Source organism: Melopsittacus undulatus, chromosome 20 (assembly GCF_012275295.1).
Source record: "Melopsittacus undulatus isolate bMelUnd1 chromosome 20, bMelUnd1.mat.Z, whole genome shotgun sequence".
NCBI lineage: Eukaryota > Metazoa > Chordata > Aves > Psittaciformes > Psittaculidae > Melopsittacus > Melopsittacus undulatus.
Window position 1 is genome coordinate 1018384 of NC_047546.1, and position 17153 is coordinate 1035536.

At 45.5% G+C, this 17153-nt stretch overlaps 1 protein-coding gene across 9 annotated transcripts; it reads right to left on the reverse strand.

Moving 5' to 3' along the window:
• Positions 1–595: 595 nt before the first annotated feature.
• LOC101879049 (methanethiol oxidase-like) lies at positions 596–17018 on the reverse strand. 9 transcript variants are annotated; one of them, XM_034071292.1, is made up of 13 exons: positions 16764–17018; positions 15082–15154; positions 8895–8948; positions 8091–8203; positions 7568–7753; positions 6803–6923; positions 5715–5897; positions 5441–5619; positions 4235–4313; positions 3656–3777; positions 3402–3494; positions 2287–2405; positions 596–1402 (listed from the first exon to the last, which is right to left on the reverse strand). In XM_034071292.1, the coding sequence occupies exons 3-13, from the start codon at positions 8899–8901 to the stop codon at positions 1240–1242; spliced, it is 1365 nt and encodes a 454-aa protein (XP_033927183.1). In that variant the 5' UTR covers positions 8902–8948; positions 15082–15154; positions 16764–17018; the 3' UTR covers positions 596–1239. The 9 variants fall into 9 exon arrangements, with proteins under 9 accessions (XP_033927183.1, XP_033927182.1, XP_030898093.2 ...); XM_034071291.1 differs by having other exon boundaries at positions 8895–8951; XM_031042233.2 differs by adding an exon at positions 9483–9612 and having other exon boundaries at positions 8895–8951; positions 15082–17018.
• Between the last annotated feature and the right edge of the window lie 135 nt (positions 17019–17153).

The window sequence follows — 17153 nt, forward strand, 5'->3', positions numbered from 1 at the left end:
TACAGAATGGAATCTTGATTACAAAGTAGGATCTGTCAGCTAGATGAGGGTTTTGCTGTGGAAGCACAGGAGAAGTCAGAACAAACTCAAGCAAAAGGCTCCAGCAGAAGTGCCATCAATGAGAAGCTCCTGCAATATCACTGCTGTGATTCCAGTGTTACAAGTGGCAGCGCTAAAGCTCAGCAGGGAACAGCAGAGCCTGGCAATGGACACAGATGGGAAAGAACGGATCCAGAGAGGCAGCAAAGAGAATCAGACCCAGGAAAGAGCTTAGGGAAGATGCATCAGGAACTGGCAAGAGGAGATAGGCTGGACTTGTGGGCATCTGTCTGCTCAAGAAGCTGCAGATATGGGTCAGGCACCTGCTGGTGGCATCCCTTGGCTCCAGCAGTGTGCACAAAGGGGATGTGCAGATCCCTCCATTCTCAGAAGATGGAAAGGAATCTTTGTTTGCAATAATGGCAACAAAGGAGGCTTCAGTGAAAATGAATTCTTCACCAAAGAGTTTGGAGATGAATGAGATTGTTATTTCCTGAAATAACCTTACATTTGAAATACCCAAATGCTGAAGAGAAAAAAGATGTGCAGCTCCATCTGGCTTGAAGAATGCTTTTATTGTTGTTTTTTTATAACATCAGTGCACAGATGTTAAAATATAACCCAAGTTCAGATGCAGGTGACTTCAGATTAGATAGATATGTATGATTTTTATGCTGTGTCTGCTGTGAAGCACTGACTACTGTATGAGCACATTAAGCTTTGCAGGGAAAGAACACTCTCACTCAGAGACAAGCCCATGGAATGTACCCTTCTTACGGAGCTATTTAGAAACAGCTTCTTCACCAACAAACAGTGGCAAGGCAAATTAGCATCAAACAAGGCAAATAGTCTTTAAAAGCTGGTGACCTCGGCCTTGAAACCAACAGTCAACAGTGATTACACAGGACCTTGTGAAAGGGGAAGGAGGAGAGAAAATGAGCTGTGGATCATGTTTCAGAGAGATTCACTTGGCTGACTCAGAATGAGAAGAAAGTGGAGCTTCTGTGGCTCACCCTAATGGAAGTCTATATTTAGACAGTGGATAAAGTTCCAGCTGACCCCATTTATCTTTATAGAGGGGAAGTGGAGAGTAAAGAGGAAAGAGAAGGAGAAAGAAGGGAAAAACCCCAAACACAACCCCCCTCCCCCCCAAAAAAAAGCAACAACAACAAACCCCCTGAAACCAGCTCCAGACAACTATTACATCCAGATATCAGAGGTGCAGTCTCCACCAGGGTAACGAATCTCATGAGCCAGGGCAGGCCCATCAGGTTCCTTCCCAAAATCCACTAGGAAGTTTTTATTCACTTGCAATCCACCTTTTTCATTATCCACATCAATCTGCAGCATAACAGAGCCTTCCCTGAAAAAGGGACAAGAAAACAGGTATTGGGAAAAGGTTTCCTTTTTGTTGCTCTTCCACACTTGGGCAAGATTTAGATTTTTGGGAGGTTTAGTTTGGATATAAGGAAGAAATTCTTTACTGTTAGAGTGGTGAGGTACTGGAATGGGTTGCCCAGAGAGATTGTGAATGCTCCATCCCTGGCAGTGTTCAAGGCCAGGTTGGACAAAGCCTTGGGTGCCATGGTTTAGTGTGAGGTGTCCCTGCCCATGGCAGGGGGTTTGGAACTGGATGATCTGAAGGTCCTTTCCAACCCTAACTATTCTATGGTTCTATGGTTCTAAGATTTGTCTTTGTTTAATACAAACCAGAAAGAATCACTGATACAAAATGGGACTTCTGAGCTCTCAAAAGTAAGTTACACCACCTCAGTGAAACTGCAGCCTCAAATTAGCAATGAATGATTACAAATAGCTGTTGTTACTTATAAAGGAATAGGCAACTGCACTGTGCCCTCCTGTGGCCATCTGGCACATCATCTTCTCCTTAGTTCAAAAGAACAGAAAGCTGTGCTGATACACTCAAAGGCAGTTTGGAAGCACTATGGATTCCAGGGGGCTAGGTCAGGTTCACTGGTTTCTTCCCATTCTCATCTATTTCCAAATAGATCCTGATTTCAACAAACTGTGTGCGCACACCCCAACTTTTGTGTGCCTGTTGAGAAGGGGTGGATTCTGGTGAGTAACACATCTAGGTTGGTAGGCTGTGGGTAAAGTTACTAGGTTCAGTCTTCCTGGGTGGGAACTCTGCTCTGTGCACCAGCTGGTACGTGCATAGCACTATTTGAGGACAAAATCTTGAACATGGGCTTGTGCAGCCATCCCTGTTTACCAAAGTTCTCTTACTTGACAAGATCTGGGTAGAACTGCTTGTCCCATCCACTGTAGAGAGAGTTGGTGACATACAATCTCTTCCCATCCAAACTCAGCTGAAGCATTTGAGGTCCACCTCGCACCCTCTTCCCCTAAAATCATAATAGGGAACAAGGTGCATAAGACAAGGCTGCCATGGACATTGAACAAGAGAAATGCAACAGCAAGGAGAAACAAAAGAGCACAGCAGTTCTGCTCCTGGTAGAACCATCCAGAGCTCCAAAGTGCTCCACACGGCAGCACCAATCTCCCTACTTTAGAGAGAGAACAGTTTTTATTGGGAGTCTTACTCCTTACTAACAGGGAACCTTGAAGCCATTTCAGAAGAACTGCACTTAATTCACAGGACTAGTAATGTAAGAAAGTAAGGGCTGAAGGGTTCAGGTCTTGGGTGGAAGTGTCAAAACTTAAGCAAGGGGTGAGTGGCATAACACAGCTGCAAATGAGAACATGTCTCTGCTGCAGCTAGCGCACAATCTGCACTAGGAAGAAAAGGAGCATGTGGATCTTCCTAAAACTGCCTTCAGCAGCCAACAGATCTTAGTCATGTCCATGTTCAGTTCTTGCATATCCTGAAACTTTCCACAGGTAGCTGCCTTGACAGTAATAATACTAATACACACTGATACTGACCAGAGACAATTAATGCTCTTTCTTTTTCTATCATGATGTCAGGTGCCATGAAACTCTTTACACACACACAGACACGTAGTCCCCAACACTGCAGAATGAGCTGGGTTAGTGCTTCACACATATTAGGGGATTCCCAGCAGCAGTGATGGCAATGTGATGAATGCACACTGCATTAGCTTTAAATTAGCTAGCTAGCAACAGCAGGGAAGATGCAATTACACAGGCTTCAGAAGAGTCAAATAGCTTGTCCAATTCTGCCAGGGAACCAGAATACTTACCAGAATTCACTAGCTCCAGCCCCTGCTGAGATGTGGTACCTGCCCAGGCTGGAAGCCAAGCCACAAACTAGCTCAGATACAGCTCTGTATGTCCTATGCTTGACTGTGATGTAGGGGTATGTTAAAATGGATCACAATTAGCACAGTACTGAAAACATGCATATGAGGAAAACTTACTTTGATCACAAATGGCTTTGGCTGACACTGCAATTCCTTGTCTTCCACTACAGTTACAGGCCCACCTTTTGTGATGCTGCCTCCCAGAAACACCTGTAACCAAGGGAATGGATGAGAATAGGCATCTGCTATCATAAGAACACGAAAGACAGTTCTCAAGCAAAAGCAAATTGTCATTTTCTCCCTGTGAAAAAGACAGAAACAAGCAGACTGGAGTGTCCTTGTATGTGGCAGTTTTGCTGCTGCCGCCTCACCTGCCCCACCAGCCTGGGCTTGCGGGTGTTGGAGATGTCATACTGGCGGATGTCCCCATGCAGCCAGTTGCTGAAATACAGGAACCGGTCATCCAGCGAGATGAGGATGTCAGTAATAAGACCTTCAAGAAAATATTGAGTAGCAAAGTCAGGAAATGGACAGGCCCAGCAACAAACAAGACCACAAGTCTATTATCTTTCCAATTTCTAGTCACAGTAGCCTCAGAAAAATCAGTTAAGATATGGTTTGAACATATCCTGGGACACCCAGTGCCGACTCACAGGAGCTTCAGACTCTACAGCATTCCCAGGACCACTCCTGTGAGCTCATGCTGAAAGAGCCAAACTCCAAGTGTTTTTCTGACCTCAAGCACTAACTGGTGTGGGAGCAGATAGGTCTGATGATCTACTTGATGGCTTGTAAGCAAGACACCAGAAGTGTTACACAAAGTACCCAAGCAGAAATGGAGTATTTTGCAAGGAAGTGTTTGCTATTTAAGGATGAGATTTTGCAGAAAGCTCCATTGAACCAGGAAACTGAAGAGGGCAACACCACACCTCTTCTCCAAACACACTCACCAGGCATGTCAGGGAGAAGCCATCCCTGCACCTTCTTGCTGGGGACTTCAATCACCTTCTCTGCTGCCCAGTCTCCTTTCTGCAGAAAGCCCAGGAGAGAACACAGCATTATTAGTGCCTTGATGTCGGCCAAGAGAGCTCAGTTATGCAGGACAGAGAGAGAAGAAGCAAATAGTGCTGTTTATTTAACAGGTCCTCTACACAGGTGGTATGCACACTGCTAGTGTTACCAAGGGATGAGGATGGTAACTACTACCCCCAGTGAGAATGTCATGCTCATACTATGCAACATCTCAAACAGACTGCTGTAACAGTAGCAGAACTAAAGACCCCTAATCTCCTGTAGCTTGGTGTCCCACCCCTCTCCAGCTCACTCCCTACTCCCCTGTTTATGAGCCCACCACTTTCGCTCCCTTCTTCACCTTCCAGATACCGGCCGAGCAGCAGGCAGCACACACTGGCACTGGTAACAAGTTTCACAGGTTCTGATTAGCCCTCCAACTGATGCACATTTGTTGAGCAGCTTGCAGGCCAGAAAGCAAGCTGTTGAGCTAATGCTGTAGCCCCTTCCTCAGTGCAGGTGTTCAGCAGATTGTTTTCAAGTGATCTCTAACGTTCTTATCGGCCAGACTTCACCCTCTTGAGACTTTCATAGGTCATTCATGGTGATTAAAATAGATCAAGAAGTTATTGTGAAGGATGGGGTTGTTGGAGGTGGGGCTGACAGACCAGCACCACAACCTCTTCAGCTTTGCTGCCTTTCAGGATCAGGCTGCTGAAGATTTGCATTCTGGACATAGCCGAGGTACTCAGAATGCAACTGCTAAAGGTGAAGGACTATCCAGTAGCTTCTGTGCACACTGTCATGAGGTTTGCTCTCTGACACAATCACAGAATCATGCAGTGTTTTGGGTTGGAAGGGACCTTAAAGCTCCTCCAGTTTCAAACCCCTGCCATGGACAGGGACACCTTCCACTAGAGCAGGATGCTCCAAGCCACATCCAGCCTGGCCTTGAACACTGCCAGGGACGGGGCAGCCACAGCTCCTCTGGTCACCCTGTGCAGTGTGTCACTGCTATAGCTTGGCTAGAATTAGACTGGAATTGAGAGCCATAATATTTTTAATCCAAATTCTACTATTTCCCAAGTGACTGGAAGCTTTCTGAAACACCAGCCTCTGTGTTTGCCATGGCTTTCATTGCTTACCTCTGTCTTGTAGAATCGATGCACTGCAGCACTCAGAGCACATCCCACAAACCCTTCTGCAGCATCCGGATTGTGGAGGAATCGGATCTCCAAAGGTATGGAGCCCTTCCCTAAGTCAATTGCCTGAATGAAGGTGTGAGTGCTCCAGTCCCACACGTTAATGTGGCCGCCATAATGCCCTAATGGATCAGGTCAGACCAGAAAAAGCACAAAATATATTATTTTACCAAAGAATCATTTTTACTTTTGAGAATTTAAACAAATGCCCCCTCACCTTTCTCTGTATCAGCTGGGTTAAACCCATCTATCAAGGCTTTTGGGGCTCCCCATTCAGAGCTCATCAGGACATTGTGTCGTGGCTGGTACCAGAAGTCGTAACCCAGGAGAGGAACCTTCTCCCCATTCTCCCAGTTTCCTTTCATTTCAAAGGTTTCTCCATCCAGCAATATAAAGCTACCTGATGGAAACACCAAACACATTTGTTTGAAGACATTCACACAAGTTCACAGCTTTAAAAAGACTTTTTTCTTTACGCTTCAGTTTGCTCTGTTTCTGCTCATAATAGCAATAATAAATCTGCCAGCCCTTCTAGAGTTCATTTCAACTAAGGAATAACTTAGAGAAGATCCTGGAGGAGTCACCTCTGGTTTTCTTTTCTTGCCATCAGTATCCTTGAATTACACAACCAATATGCATCTATTCAAGGACACGTTTGACCACAATCCAGAAGAGGAAAACCCTATGAAAAGGAGCAGGGTTCCACCACTTAATTCCCTGAGGTATATTTTTTCTAATAGCTAATATTTCCCTTAGATGTCAGGTGGTTTACACCTGCATAGGTACCAGAATTTATATGCGAGAATCCCTCAAAAGTTTCATACAAGAAATGCAACCTTGAATAGCCTGAAAGTCTTAATTTTCATTAGACAGGGACAAAGAGGATTTAGGTTGGCAACAGCATCTCTCACACCTAAGCCACAATACTGAGCTGATGCAGATTGTTTTCCAAAGCAATTCTTCCCTGCTCCATGCTGAAGGGACCAAAGTGAAATGTTAATGGTTTTCCTGCTCATACTATAACCACTGGAGGTGGTCTGCTTTACTAATGTATGCAAAAGCCTGGGGCATGAAAGCTGAACTCGTCAACAGTCCCATTGATATTTCCCCACATCAGGTCTGGAGCGCAGAGCAATGACCATTCAACTCACCTGGGGTGTGATGTTTTTATTCTACCCTTAACCATTCCAGGAGCTGTTTGATGATGTGCACAAGAGAACTGTAAGCACCTTGCAGCCCGTGCTTTGGGAGCATGATACTTCTATACCATGAGCACTTTCCTAGAGTAATAAAGGGGACTAATACCTTTTCCATTGCCAGAAGGGTCTCCCATACAGCTGATTAAGATGTCACCACTGCCCAGACAGTGAGAGGTGTGAGGATTAGCCGCATTACCCTTCTGGTATAACTCCACTGGCTCAACAACCTAAAGTAAGTATACAAATAGCCACAGTCACCTTCATGGAGCTCACTCACACAACACCAGTTCACCCCTAGGAGTTCAAGTTTCACAAAGGAAGGGAAGGGGGAAATCTTTGAGGTATGTCAGAGACTCAGTTTGAAACAAAATTCACTGAACAGGAAAACACTTCAGTGGGAGTTATCCACTGCATTAACAGTTAAAGGCTGGCAAGGTTCTACAGAACTTGAAAGACTATGAATGGAAGTATTTGCAGGCAGGTGGGGTGGGACAAAGACCACTCAGAAGTTTCCTTTCATTCCACATTATGATCTGTACCCAAGTTTCACTGACCAAGTACAGATGCTGACAGTGTTTGTATTTACATCTCAGCTAATCCTCTTTGCTTTACAGTCACTGAAAAGAAACAAACACTGCTGAGACACAATTCCTTTACCCTAAACCAGTTTCTAAACTAGGTTAGACAAATGTGACTCCAAAAATGCCTATTTTTTTTCACTGACTGTAAAGAGAATCTAACCAGTTAGACATGGAGCAGTGTAAGTCTATATCCCAACCACCATCTACGCCAGTATCTGGATCTATAAAATCATTGTCTCTTGGTCATAATATAAGAAATAAAACCACAGCTGAAAGTCATGTAAATATACCTTATGGATTCTAGGAGCTCGCATGTCTGCTCCCACATCCACCACGTAAATTCGGGAAGAGATCAAACCTGGCAGAATCAGACGGTTCCTTCTCTTTGTGGCATCCCCAAAGCAGCTGCTACAGGCATTCCACCCTGAATGATGGAGCTCATCATTCAGATTGGGCATGGGCAGGCGATGGATCACCTGCAAAGTCAGAGACAGGTTTCACATGCAGTTTCACAGAGTTTTCCCCTAGGCAAAACAAAAAAGAGCCTTTATGTCAAGGCATAAATTAATAAAAGAGCAGAAGGAAACTGCTATTTGTTAGTCAGGAAACAGATTTTAGCCTGAGATATGCAGAGTTGAAGTTGTAAAGCAGGAGAAGAAAGCTGGACATCATGATTGCACAGCATTTGTGAAATGCTGTATGCCATTAAGTTAATTCAAATCTTTAAAAGACTTTATCTAATTAAGGAGACATGAAATAAGGGTATGGTAAAAAACACAACAGAAGCACCAGAGCCATTCGACACACAGATACCTGACAATAGTGTGGAGATTTGGGATCAACATCCACAGTGGCCAGGTAGTCAGGCTTCTCTATCCCAGTGTTCCTGTAGATACAAGGCAGGTACACAACCTCCTCCCGGGGACCTGTCAAGGCAGGAGTCTTGTAAAAACAGTTTCTTTTGACACATTAAAGAAAAAGCTGTGGTTAAGAGCATCTTCTCTGGATTTAAACTCTGTCTGTAAACTGTGTTTCTTCCCAGGAAGCTGATCCTCAGTATTTCCATTTTTTGGAGAAACACCAGTAGTATGTAGTTTGAGCAGCCAGGAATTGCCAAGAGCAAGTACTTATTCACCTGTGAGGCCTTTCCTTCCCTCACCTTCCTCACATAATAGGCTTTGGGGATTCAATTACTTTCCTGGAGAAGGACAGTGCTGGAAACCAGCTCCTACCCTGTGGGGCTGTGTGGAGCCTCTCCCTTCCCCAGCTACAGAAGCTGCCAGTGCCCAGAGCTCACTCTACCCATGCCAAAAGCCTTCTTATATAACTGAAGCTTTTAAAGTCTATCAAAGGATTGGAGGTGAAGTTTTGACACTATTACAATCTATAGCAAAATGCCTTGAGGGCTTTAGTGGGGGTCAGGATTTAGCCAGCCACTGTTGGACAGAACAGAACGTATCTTTAGTGCAGCTACAGGTGGATGAGAAGCTTGACACTAAACTGTGTCACACATAATTCCCAACACTCCTTCCTCCTATTTTCCCTTCTGTCCTAAAGAGTAGTTTGCTGTTATGAGAGAGTCTGAAGGCAGTCTAGGTTTAGAAAAGATGTGCTTACCTTTCATGGCATCCAGAGGGGTTGCGTATCCTGGCCCACATGCTCCACATTTTCCTGCTTGGAGGAAAAAAAGAAGTTCTTTTAATTACCAAATTCTTTTAAAGCATCTCTCTAAGAGGACTTTGGCTTTGCATTGAGAGATGGAAATATGTTAGATCCAGGTTTTACACTGCTGAAAACCTGACTCCAGTCAGGGCTGACGTTACACAATGTGACACATCATGCTCAAGAATGATGGGAAAGTTAAGCCTTCATTTCCAGGAGTTCAACCTCAAGATTTGAAAGCACGTTCATATATGACAAGGGTCTGGGCTTTAAGAAAACTCCATTAAATGGTTTACAGAGAGCTGCTGAATCACTGCCAGATGAGTAAGGAGACAGATCTGAATGGCCCATTTTATTATCACTGGGAAGGCTCCAGGCTTTCTCTGCACAGAAATGCCAAAGTGGATAGTTTTGAGGATTTACAACCTGGGTAAGAAGTGATACTGCAGGTGACCAGAAAGGACAGGGGAAGGGGAATCCATCAACCATTCCACCTTCTAGTACAAACTCAGCTCCCCACCTTTACTCTCATGCCACTCTTACCTCTGCTCTGTATCAGTCTGGATCCTAATCAACACATAAGTTGTGTTAAACGAGCCTTCAGTACAGTAGATTCCTACTCCAACACAGTCACAGCACACACATGCTCAGGATTGCATCAATAAATTGTTGGCTAGAATTAAGAAAATATTACCCTGAATTACTGCTTTAAGGGGCAGTTACAACACATTGCAAGTTTATAGGCTCAAGGGATGCACAGAAACCTCTACATTTCTTGAGCCATGGAGCTGCAGGGCTACTGGACACCGTGCAGGACGCTTCTGCTCCATTCCTAACTGGAACTAGGATATAGTCAGTGGTGCAAACACGACATGTAGCAGGACACCAGCGTACTTTTTCAATGTGACATGAAGTGAAATACATGTTGACAGAGACAAAACCATAGTAGTTGCCTCCCTCTGTACCTCCAGTGTCTGTCATAAAAAGCAGCAAACTAGGTAATTATTTACCATTCTCCAGTACTCAAAGAGAGATTGATAGCATCAGAATACTACAGATGTCAGATTCCAAATGCAGAGGCAGTGATAGCTCCAGTGCCCATTTCATTAGGGAGCCTTCCTCTGAAGGCAAAATGCTTCAAGCAATCCACTCACTGCACATGGAGCCTCATAACCTCACAGACAGGGTCTTCTCAGAAAGAGCAATTCCATACTTTAGGTTGCATTTCACCTGCTTTGTGAAGCAGTCTTATCTGGAAACACAAAACAGAGTTTGCTTTGTTTGGTTTATGTCTAAGCCATAATTGAAACTTTCCTTCCATTTTCTCAATCACCTGCATTAGCAGGAGCTCAGTTTGCATCAGACCACAGCTCCATGAGCATTGCAAATGCAGTTTTCTGCAGATTCCTTTGAGAAAAAGATTATTTGTGGCAAATTGTTTTCCAGAGAAAACACACAGCAAGACACTGAGCGTTTTATCTTCCTGCTTCTCACAGATGTTTGTTTCTCCTTTCCCTCTTATCTCGCTCAAACCCTCTTTTATTTTGAACCATTTTACCTAAGCGCCTGAAGATACATGTGGATGAAGCAAACCTTACGCTGTTACACCACACCAAGCTCACTTGTGAACACAAAATCAGGGTACTGACATGGAACTGTGATGGTACCACCTTGTAGCAACATGTTAGCAATAACATTTACATTGCTACGTTCATAATCCATGCTTAAACATGGTAGCATTACTTACTATGTTCTAGATCCACCCTTGATCTGGCAGCTGACCCAGTGTCTGGATAGCAGGCAGTGGTTGGTGCACCACACACATGTGGTTTGTGGACTCCAGCACCAAGACCCTTTTCCTGCAGCACGTTGCACCTTCCCAGGCAAATCCTCTCACCCCCAAGTCCACCTTCCTTGTATTTATAAAGCAAAGGACATTTCTCTCTTGCCAACAGCTCTGCTGTGAGTTTCCCAGGACGGGCACACGCATTTAACTGTGGCTGCTCTGGGGTACAACTTTCCTTTTTCCATAAACAAAGTTCCAACAAACCCCATTCCTCCAAACTCCTGTGCAGTTACTGTATATACAGCTAAAAACATGTCTGTTCCTTTTATTCCCATTGTGGGAGCCTGATAGAGCCCAGTTTCACAGCGGGGTTTAGGACAAAGGTGGCAATAAGGTAGCCAACTCTTTTGAGAACTTGAGAGTTGGGTGGAATCAATATGGGCCAAACTAAGCTGCTTGGAGAGCCTGAGCAAACACAAAGCTCTTCAAAGTCACAGTGCATGCCTGGGCTCAGCACTGGCATAGTGATAGAGGCAGGCAGGCAAATGTGGTTTCAGATCTGTACTGAAAGAACACACAACTGGAGGAGTCAGTGTGCAGCTATCCTATGGACACAGCAAGACACAGGCCTTATGGAGCAACAGGGACAAAAGCCACGCTTCCTTGCTGGAATCCAAGTAACAAATCATGCAAGCAGACTTCAATGATCTGTTAAATATTTGAAGAGCAGCCCAAGATCTGGACTTCTACAGTGCCACAGGCACTTCAAACCATGTGACTGAGCCAGTGCCTGCTGCTGCTGCTGGAAGCTTTAAGGTGTGTTATTGACCTGACTCTTTACCCACTGCCCAGAGCATCCTTACACAATGCTAAAGCCAGTGCATAGGCAACAGGGTGAAACTTGCAGTGTGTTAGAAAACAAAGCAAAGCAAAACCCCTTTACTGTGTAGTGGAAGTACTGACAAAAGCACAGAAAGACAAACATGCACCCTAGGCAGCTAAACCAGGCTTGACACTTCTGCTGGGTCAGACTCACTGTTTGTACCCCTTCAATAAAGGCTTTTTTTCACTAAGGTCTACAAACTTACCCTGGTTTGTGAAACCCCCCTTATGTGTTACACAATCATACACTCACATGCAAAAAACCTTCCTAGTATTTTAGTCCTTCCCTCTATGTCCTGTTCATGTATCCAGCAATGAAAGTCCATAAAAATTACTTGGGCTATCACAAAAATACGAGCAAAACGTTAAATTCTGGTTCCTGGTTCCCTGACACCTTTCCCAAGCATCGTTCCTGTTCACAATCAACCAGAGCAGCAAGTCCAAATCTTATTTCAGCCTCTAAATACAGAGGTACTAAAAGAGACATTTAATGAGAGCATAAAAGGCATTTACTGAGAGCACTAAAGCCACTTATTTAAAACCACAGGGGCTTTCAATAGCTTAAAGGAGTAAAGCTTTTAGCAGGCAAAGGGAACGTGGAACCTCAGTCCCGGAGCTCTCCCTATCAGTTCCCTCTGGCCCCTGGCTACAAGCTGCACAGTGCAGAGCTGCAGCCACAGCACCAGATCCCAGCCTGGATCCTTACCCATGTTGAAGGGCACCGCTCAGGGCTGCTGGGTGAAGCAGAGCTGCCTGGACTGGAGTTGTGCGCAGTGAAGCTGCTGAGAGAGGGGCACACGTGCAAGAAGAAAGGGGCGGGCAGGACTGGGGAGAGCAACTGCCAAGGGAGGATCCAGAGCAGGCACAGAAACGCAGCTTCTACTTCCCGGGAAAGTGCAGAGGAACCTGGCACAGCTCCACTGGAGCGGCCCTTCCCACTGCTCCTCTCACATTCCAGCACTTCACGTGGGTGCTTTGTACCCAAGGAGAGCAAAGGAGGAAACACTTTGTGTTGAAAACCTCTTGCTTTGGGCAGGGTTTCAAGTTCTGGAGTCAAGGCATGCCTGCCCTAAGCACTGCTCTCAGTTGGGTCGGGTCTGGTAGGCAGAGTGGTTTTAGCATTTCATGGCCCTTAAACAAGGCAGCGACAAGAAGACAACTTGTCTGCTCTATACTTCACAAAACTACCTCTTAAAGAAGAGCCTTTCATGACTGGCAGCGGCCCCAGGCATTGGAAAAATCTGGATTTCACTCTATTCCATCTGGAATTCTAAGCTATCCCCAGTGAGAATTAGTGTATTATTTCCCATTTAGTTTTTAAAGGACAGTGCTTTTTCCCCAGGCAATATCACCTCGGTCATTCTCAGGAGCAGACACCACATTTTACAACCCTCTCCCACTTCTCTGCCTTTTCCATGAGCCACCATGGTGCTGAAACGCTCCAGCTACTGAGGCTGGTCCTTCCATTATGCGAAAAGGCCAAGATGGGTTTGTGCACGTCCACAGCCCTTCTCCAGCCCCCTTTCAGCTCCCACTCCTGGGCTCCCTGTGCTGCAGCTCAGGCTCCTGGCAAGCACAGGCCTGATCCGTGCATCCTGCATCTAGAAACTGCCCCGTTAAAGCGGCATCAGAGAGCTCCACAAACACACTTTATAAAAGCACGATACTTTTATCAACACATCAGCAAGCCTTGAGCCATGGCACAGCTTTCCACATCATGCTTGAGCTCAGTTCTGGGCTGGTTCCAAGCACTCTGACTAAGACCGTTTATCTACCCCGTTGTTCACATACCAAAGATTCCTAGTGCCTCACTCCTCTGCTCTGTGGATGGAACCCAACAGGAGTCAGTGCCAGCCCACCTTCATCAGAGCATATACAGACACACACCATCCATCCTCACATCTGGCCCGGGGGAATTGTTTAACAATTTGTTAGAACCTGGGAATAACCTGGTGAGAGCCAGCCTGCAGTTACCACGAGCACATCATGCCAACTTGTTTCTATCGTAAGACTTTGATCCAAAGGGGAGAAGGAGAATGTATATCTTAGTCATAGTGAGGACTTTGATGTTGTGCCTCACACCTTCCTCCTAACTAAACACATAGCTTAGCCAAAACAACTGCAAGTTTGGTGTAAAGATACATACAAAACTATAAAAACTACCCAACATAGCTGTGTAATGATTTACTGGAGGGATGTGTAGCTCTGTAGAAGTCCACGATGTGTCCACAGTAACAAGTAATTTCACTACTGTGTCACATGTGAAATGCAGAATAGGCATATTACATCTACAAACATCAGCAAAGGGGAGTATCAAGTATTGTGGATTATGGAATTAGGAAAAACTGCACAAATTTGGAAGTAGGGGAATCCCTGAAACAATGGAATCCCAGAAATAATGCCATTCCCATTAAAATTAGCCTGGAAGCTGGGAATGGCTAATGCATTTCAAAGCAACCTTTCAGAATTCCTTCCTCAGTTTATTTAGCTGGATATTTGTTGCCAACTTCTGCAGCTTCAGACACTGAAAAGCATCAGTGTGGATTTACCCCCACATGGAAGCAGGTCTCCATGCGTTAACTGATGTCAGGTTGCCAAAGTGATCAGCTGTAACCCAAGTGCTGACAGCCTTCCTCCAGTCTCACTGGTATTTGCCAATCACATCACTGTTCTTTAAGGGTATAGAAACCACTACACCTACATGACAATCCCACCGGCAGCAGAGTCAATGTCAACACATGGAAGAATCAATGATGCATCTGACAACTTTAAATTTTATCAAACTCCACACCAGAGGTTTCTGTTAAACCCCACTGGCTGAAAGGAGCAGCTTTCCTCTTGCAGGGGCAATATGCTAAACCTTCGAGTTTACAGAGCACTCATGGCTTGAAGCTGAAACAAGTACAAGACCCCACACATTTACCAAGGTTAAGAATGCATAAGAAATCTTGTCAACTTGGAGAGTCCAATCTCTGCTTCGAGGTTGATAATAATGAAATGACAACAACCAGATGTTTAGAGAAGCTGTAAAGAGAAACCTCAGCTGGGACTTGACAAGACAAACAAACCAATGATTCAAAAGACAGCTATTTTTATAGCCACAACAGCTTCCTGCAGAGAAATAGCTTGATCCTGGGCCAGCTCCCAGAGTCCTGGAGGCCTCTAACTCTACTTTTATGGAGACCTCCCTTGAGCAGGTTTCCTCTGTAGTGGCAGGTTATCTGCAGGTAATACTGTCATTCTTTCTTATTACCTGTAAGTGAAAACTGGCTATGGCTCAACAGCTTTTTAAGGAAAGGAACCCACTCTTTAGCTGTATCTCCACTGCTCCGTTAGGCTCTCTCAAGAATACAGGTTAGCGATCTGTATTAGCCAGGCCATAATGTGCTTTAGTATCCCCTCAAGCTTGGATGCCCTTCACAAAGACATGAGCAGGTTTGATCTGCCTTAGATCAAAAATGAGAAATAACTCACCAATGGTGATGTGATTTAAACCAGCTTCTTTCTCCAGTCATTAACTGCATCTGAACTAGGTATCTGTAGAGCACTGGAGAAAGAGAAAAGCACCTGGTGAAGTTTTATGCCTTCAAGACAAAGAACCAAACTTTGCTTTTTACCTTAGGTCTCAGAAATGCTGCATTTGCCCTGTTGCATTTGCAGGGAGGGAAGAAATCGAGTTTAGGATTAGCAGGTGGTAATTTTGTTAGGAATATAGAACTTCATGGGTAAACCCTTGCTACTGTCCACATCTGAATTCCTCTTCCAAACCCCAGCTGTCCCAGGCAATGCTGCTGTGGCTGCTCCTTGCCCCTTCAGTTAAAGAAAAAAGTCACTTTCTATAGCTCCTGCTTCCAGATTATCTTTTTTTTTGGTGGGGGGGTTTGAAAAAACAAGTTAAAATTCCTGCCATTATATTAAGTAATTAAATAATCCTCTATTTAAGGCAGAGGCTGCAGAGTGCAATCAGGAATACAAAGCCTAACAAGGGATAATGATGCTCGTTATTCTTATCAGTGGCATAACCACAGAAGAGAATGCAGCCCTTTGCATTGCACATGTATATGATTTACAGGTGACAGTGTTAAGTGAAAGCACTTCCCTCCAGCATGAGGTGAAGCAGCCTGGAGCAATGTGTAAACCAGGGAGAGTCCCTGGTACCTCCTGAAGCCCATCAGAAGAAAATTAATGTGCTTGTTTAATGAAGCAGAGAATAATAAATTACATTCCAACAACACGTGGAGATCACAGCACGGGGCTCCATTTGGGAAGCACTGCTTGGGAAGCATACTGCTCACCACATTCATGAGTGTCTTCAAAATAAAGCAACATCTCAACATGTGCTGAAGATATAAACGTTAACAGAGATCTGAGGTTTTTGTTACCTATGTTTACTATTGATACAAAGCATGTTGTCTGTCCTAACCACACAAGCTGCAGCACTCAGGCTGCACTGTGCACAGTTACAGCTCTGTGTTCCAGCATTCCTGAATTATTCACAATAATAAGTTCATTATTAAAGATATAATTACAGTAATAAGTTAATTATTTCAAATACTGCCCATTTGACTTTATGCTAGGGGAGAATGTTGATGATACGTTCGCTTGACAGTGCAGGAACTCCAATAGCACTGAGCCAGTGATGTACTTAAGCAAATGCATAACTTGAAGCATTTATAGAGCAACGCTGATTGCATTCGGATCGCTTTAAATAAAGTTAGATACTGGCTTCAGCATCCACTGAAGCAAAGCCCTCACACCTCGGTCGGCAACTCCTGAGTCAGACTTCTAGGAACCTCCACAGCTTTATGGGAATTTAATCCTCAGCCTCATCCTTGAGGCCATCCAAAGGGGTGAAATTTGTGCCAACAGAAGTGACATAAACCACAGAGATAAAGAAGAGTTCCATCGAGTGTCTCTGCAACCAGTAAATGTATCTTCTGACTGTTTGGAGCCCCTGACACACGCTAGAACGTTGCTGGCTACGCACGGTGGGTTTCAGTCCCATAACCACACCAGCAGTGTGACCGGCCACAAACCACCACAGATTACCAGACAAAGGCAGCAGGCTTAGCCCCCGACAGCCCCGTCAGACAGGCGAACAGCCCTGCAGCCGAGCTATCAGCTCCTAGTTCCACCAGCAGCGCCACTGTCCGTACCTACACCCACAGACGGCAGCCGAGAGCGCCCGGCACCATCACCCCACGGCCCAGGGAACGCTACCGGCGCTGGCGGCTGCAAAGGCAGAGGGAAACCGAAGACAACGGCTGCTGAGGAGCTGGGGACCTGCGCTAGGCCCAACCGCCCCCCCCCGCCAACGCCGCGCGGGGACCAGTCCTGTCCCGCGGTCCCGGCTGCTCCTGACAGGAGGCGGAGGCAGCACTCGGGGGTGTCCCGGGGGGTGTCCCGGGGGGTGTCCCGGGGGGTGTCCCGGGGGGTGTCCCGGGGGGTGTCCCCGGCCCGGCCGTGGTCCCGCTGCCCGCCCCGGCTGAGGCCGGCACCGGAGCAAAGCCGCTCCGCGCTCCCGACCAACTTCATCAGGGCCAAGG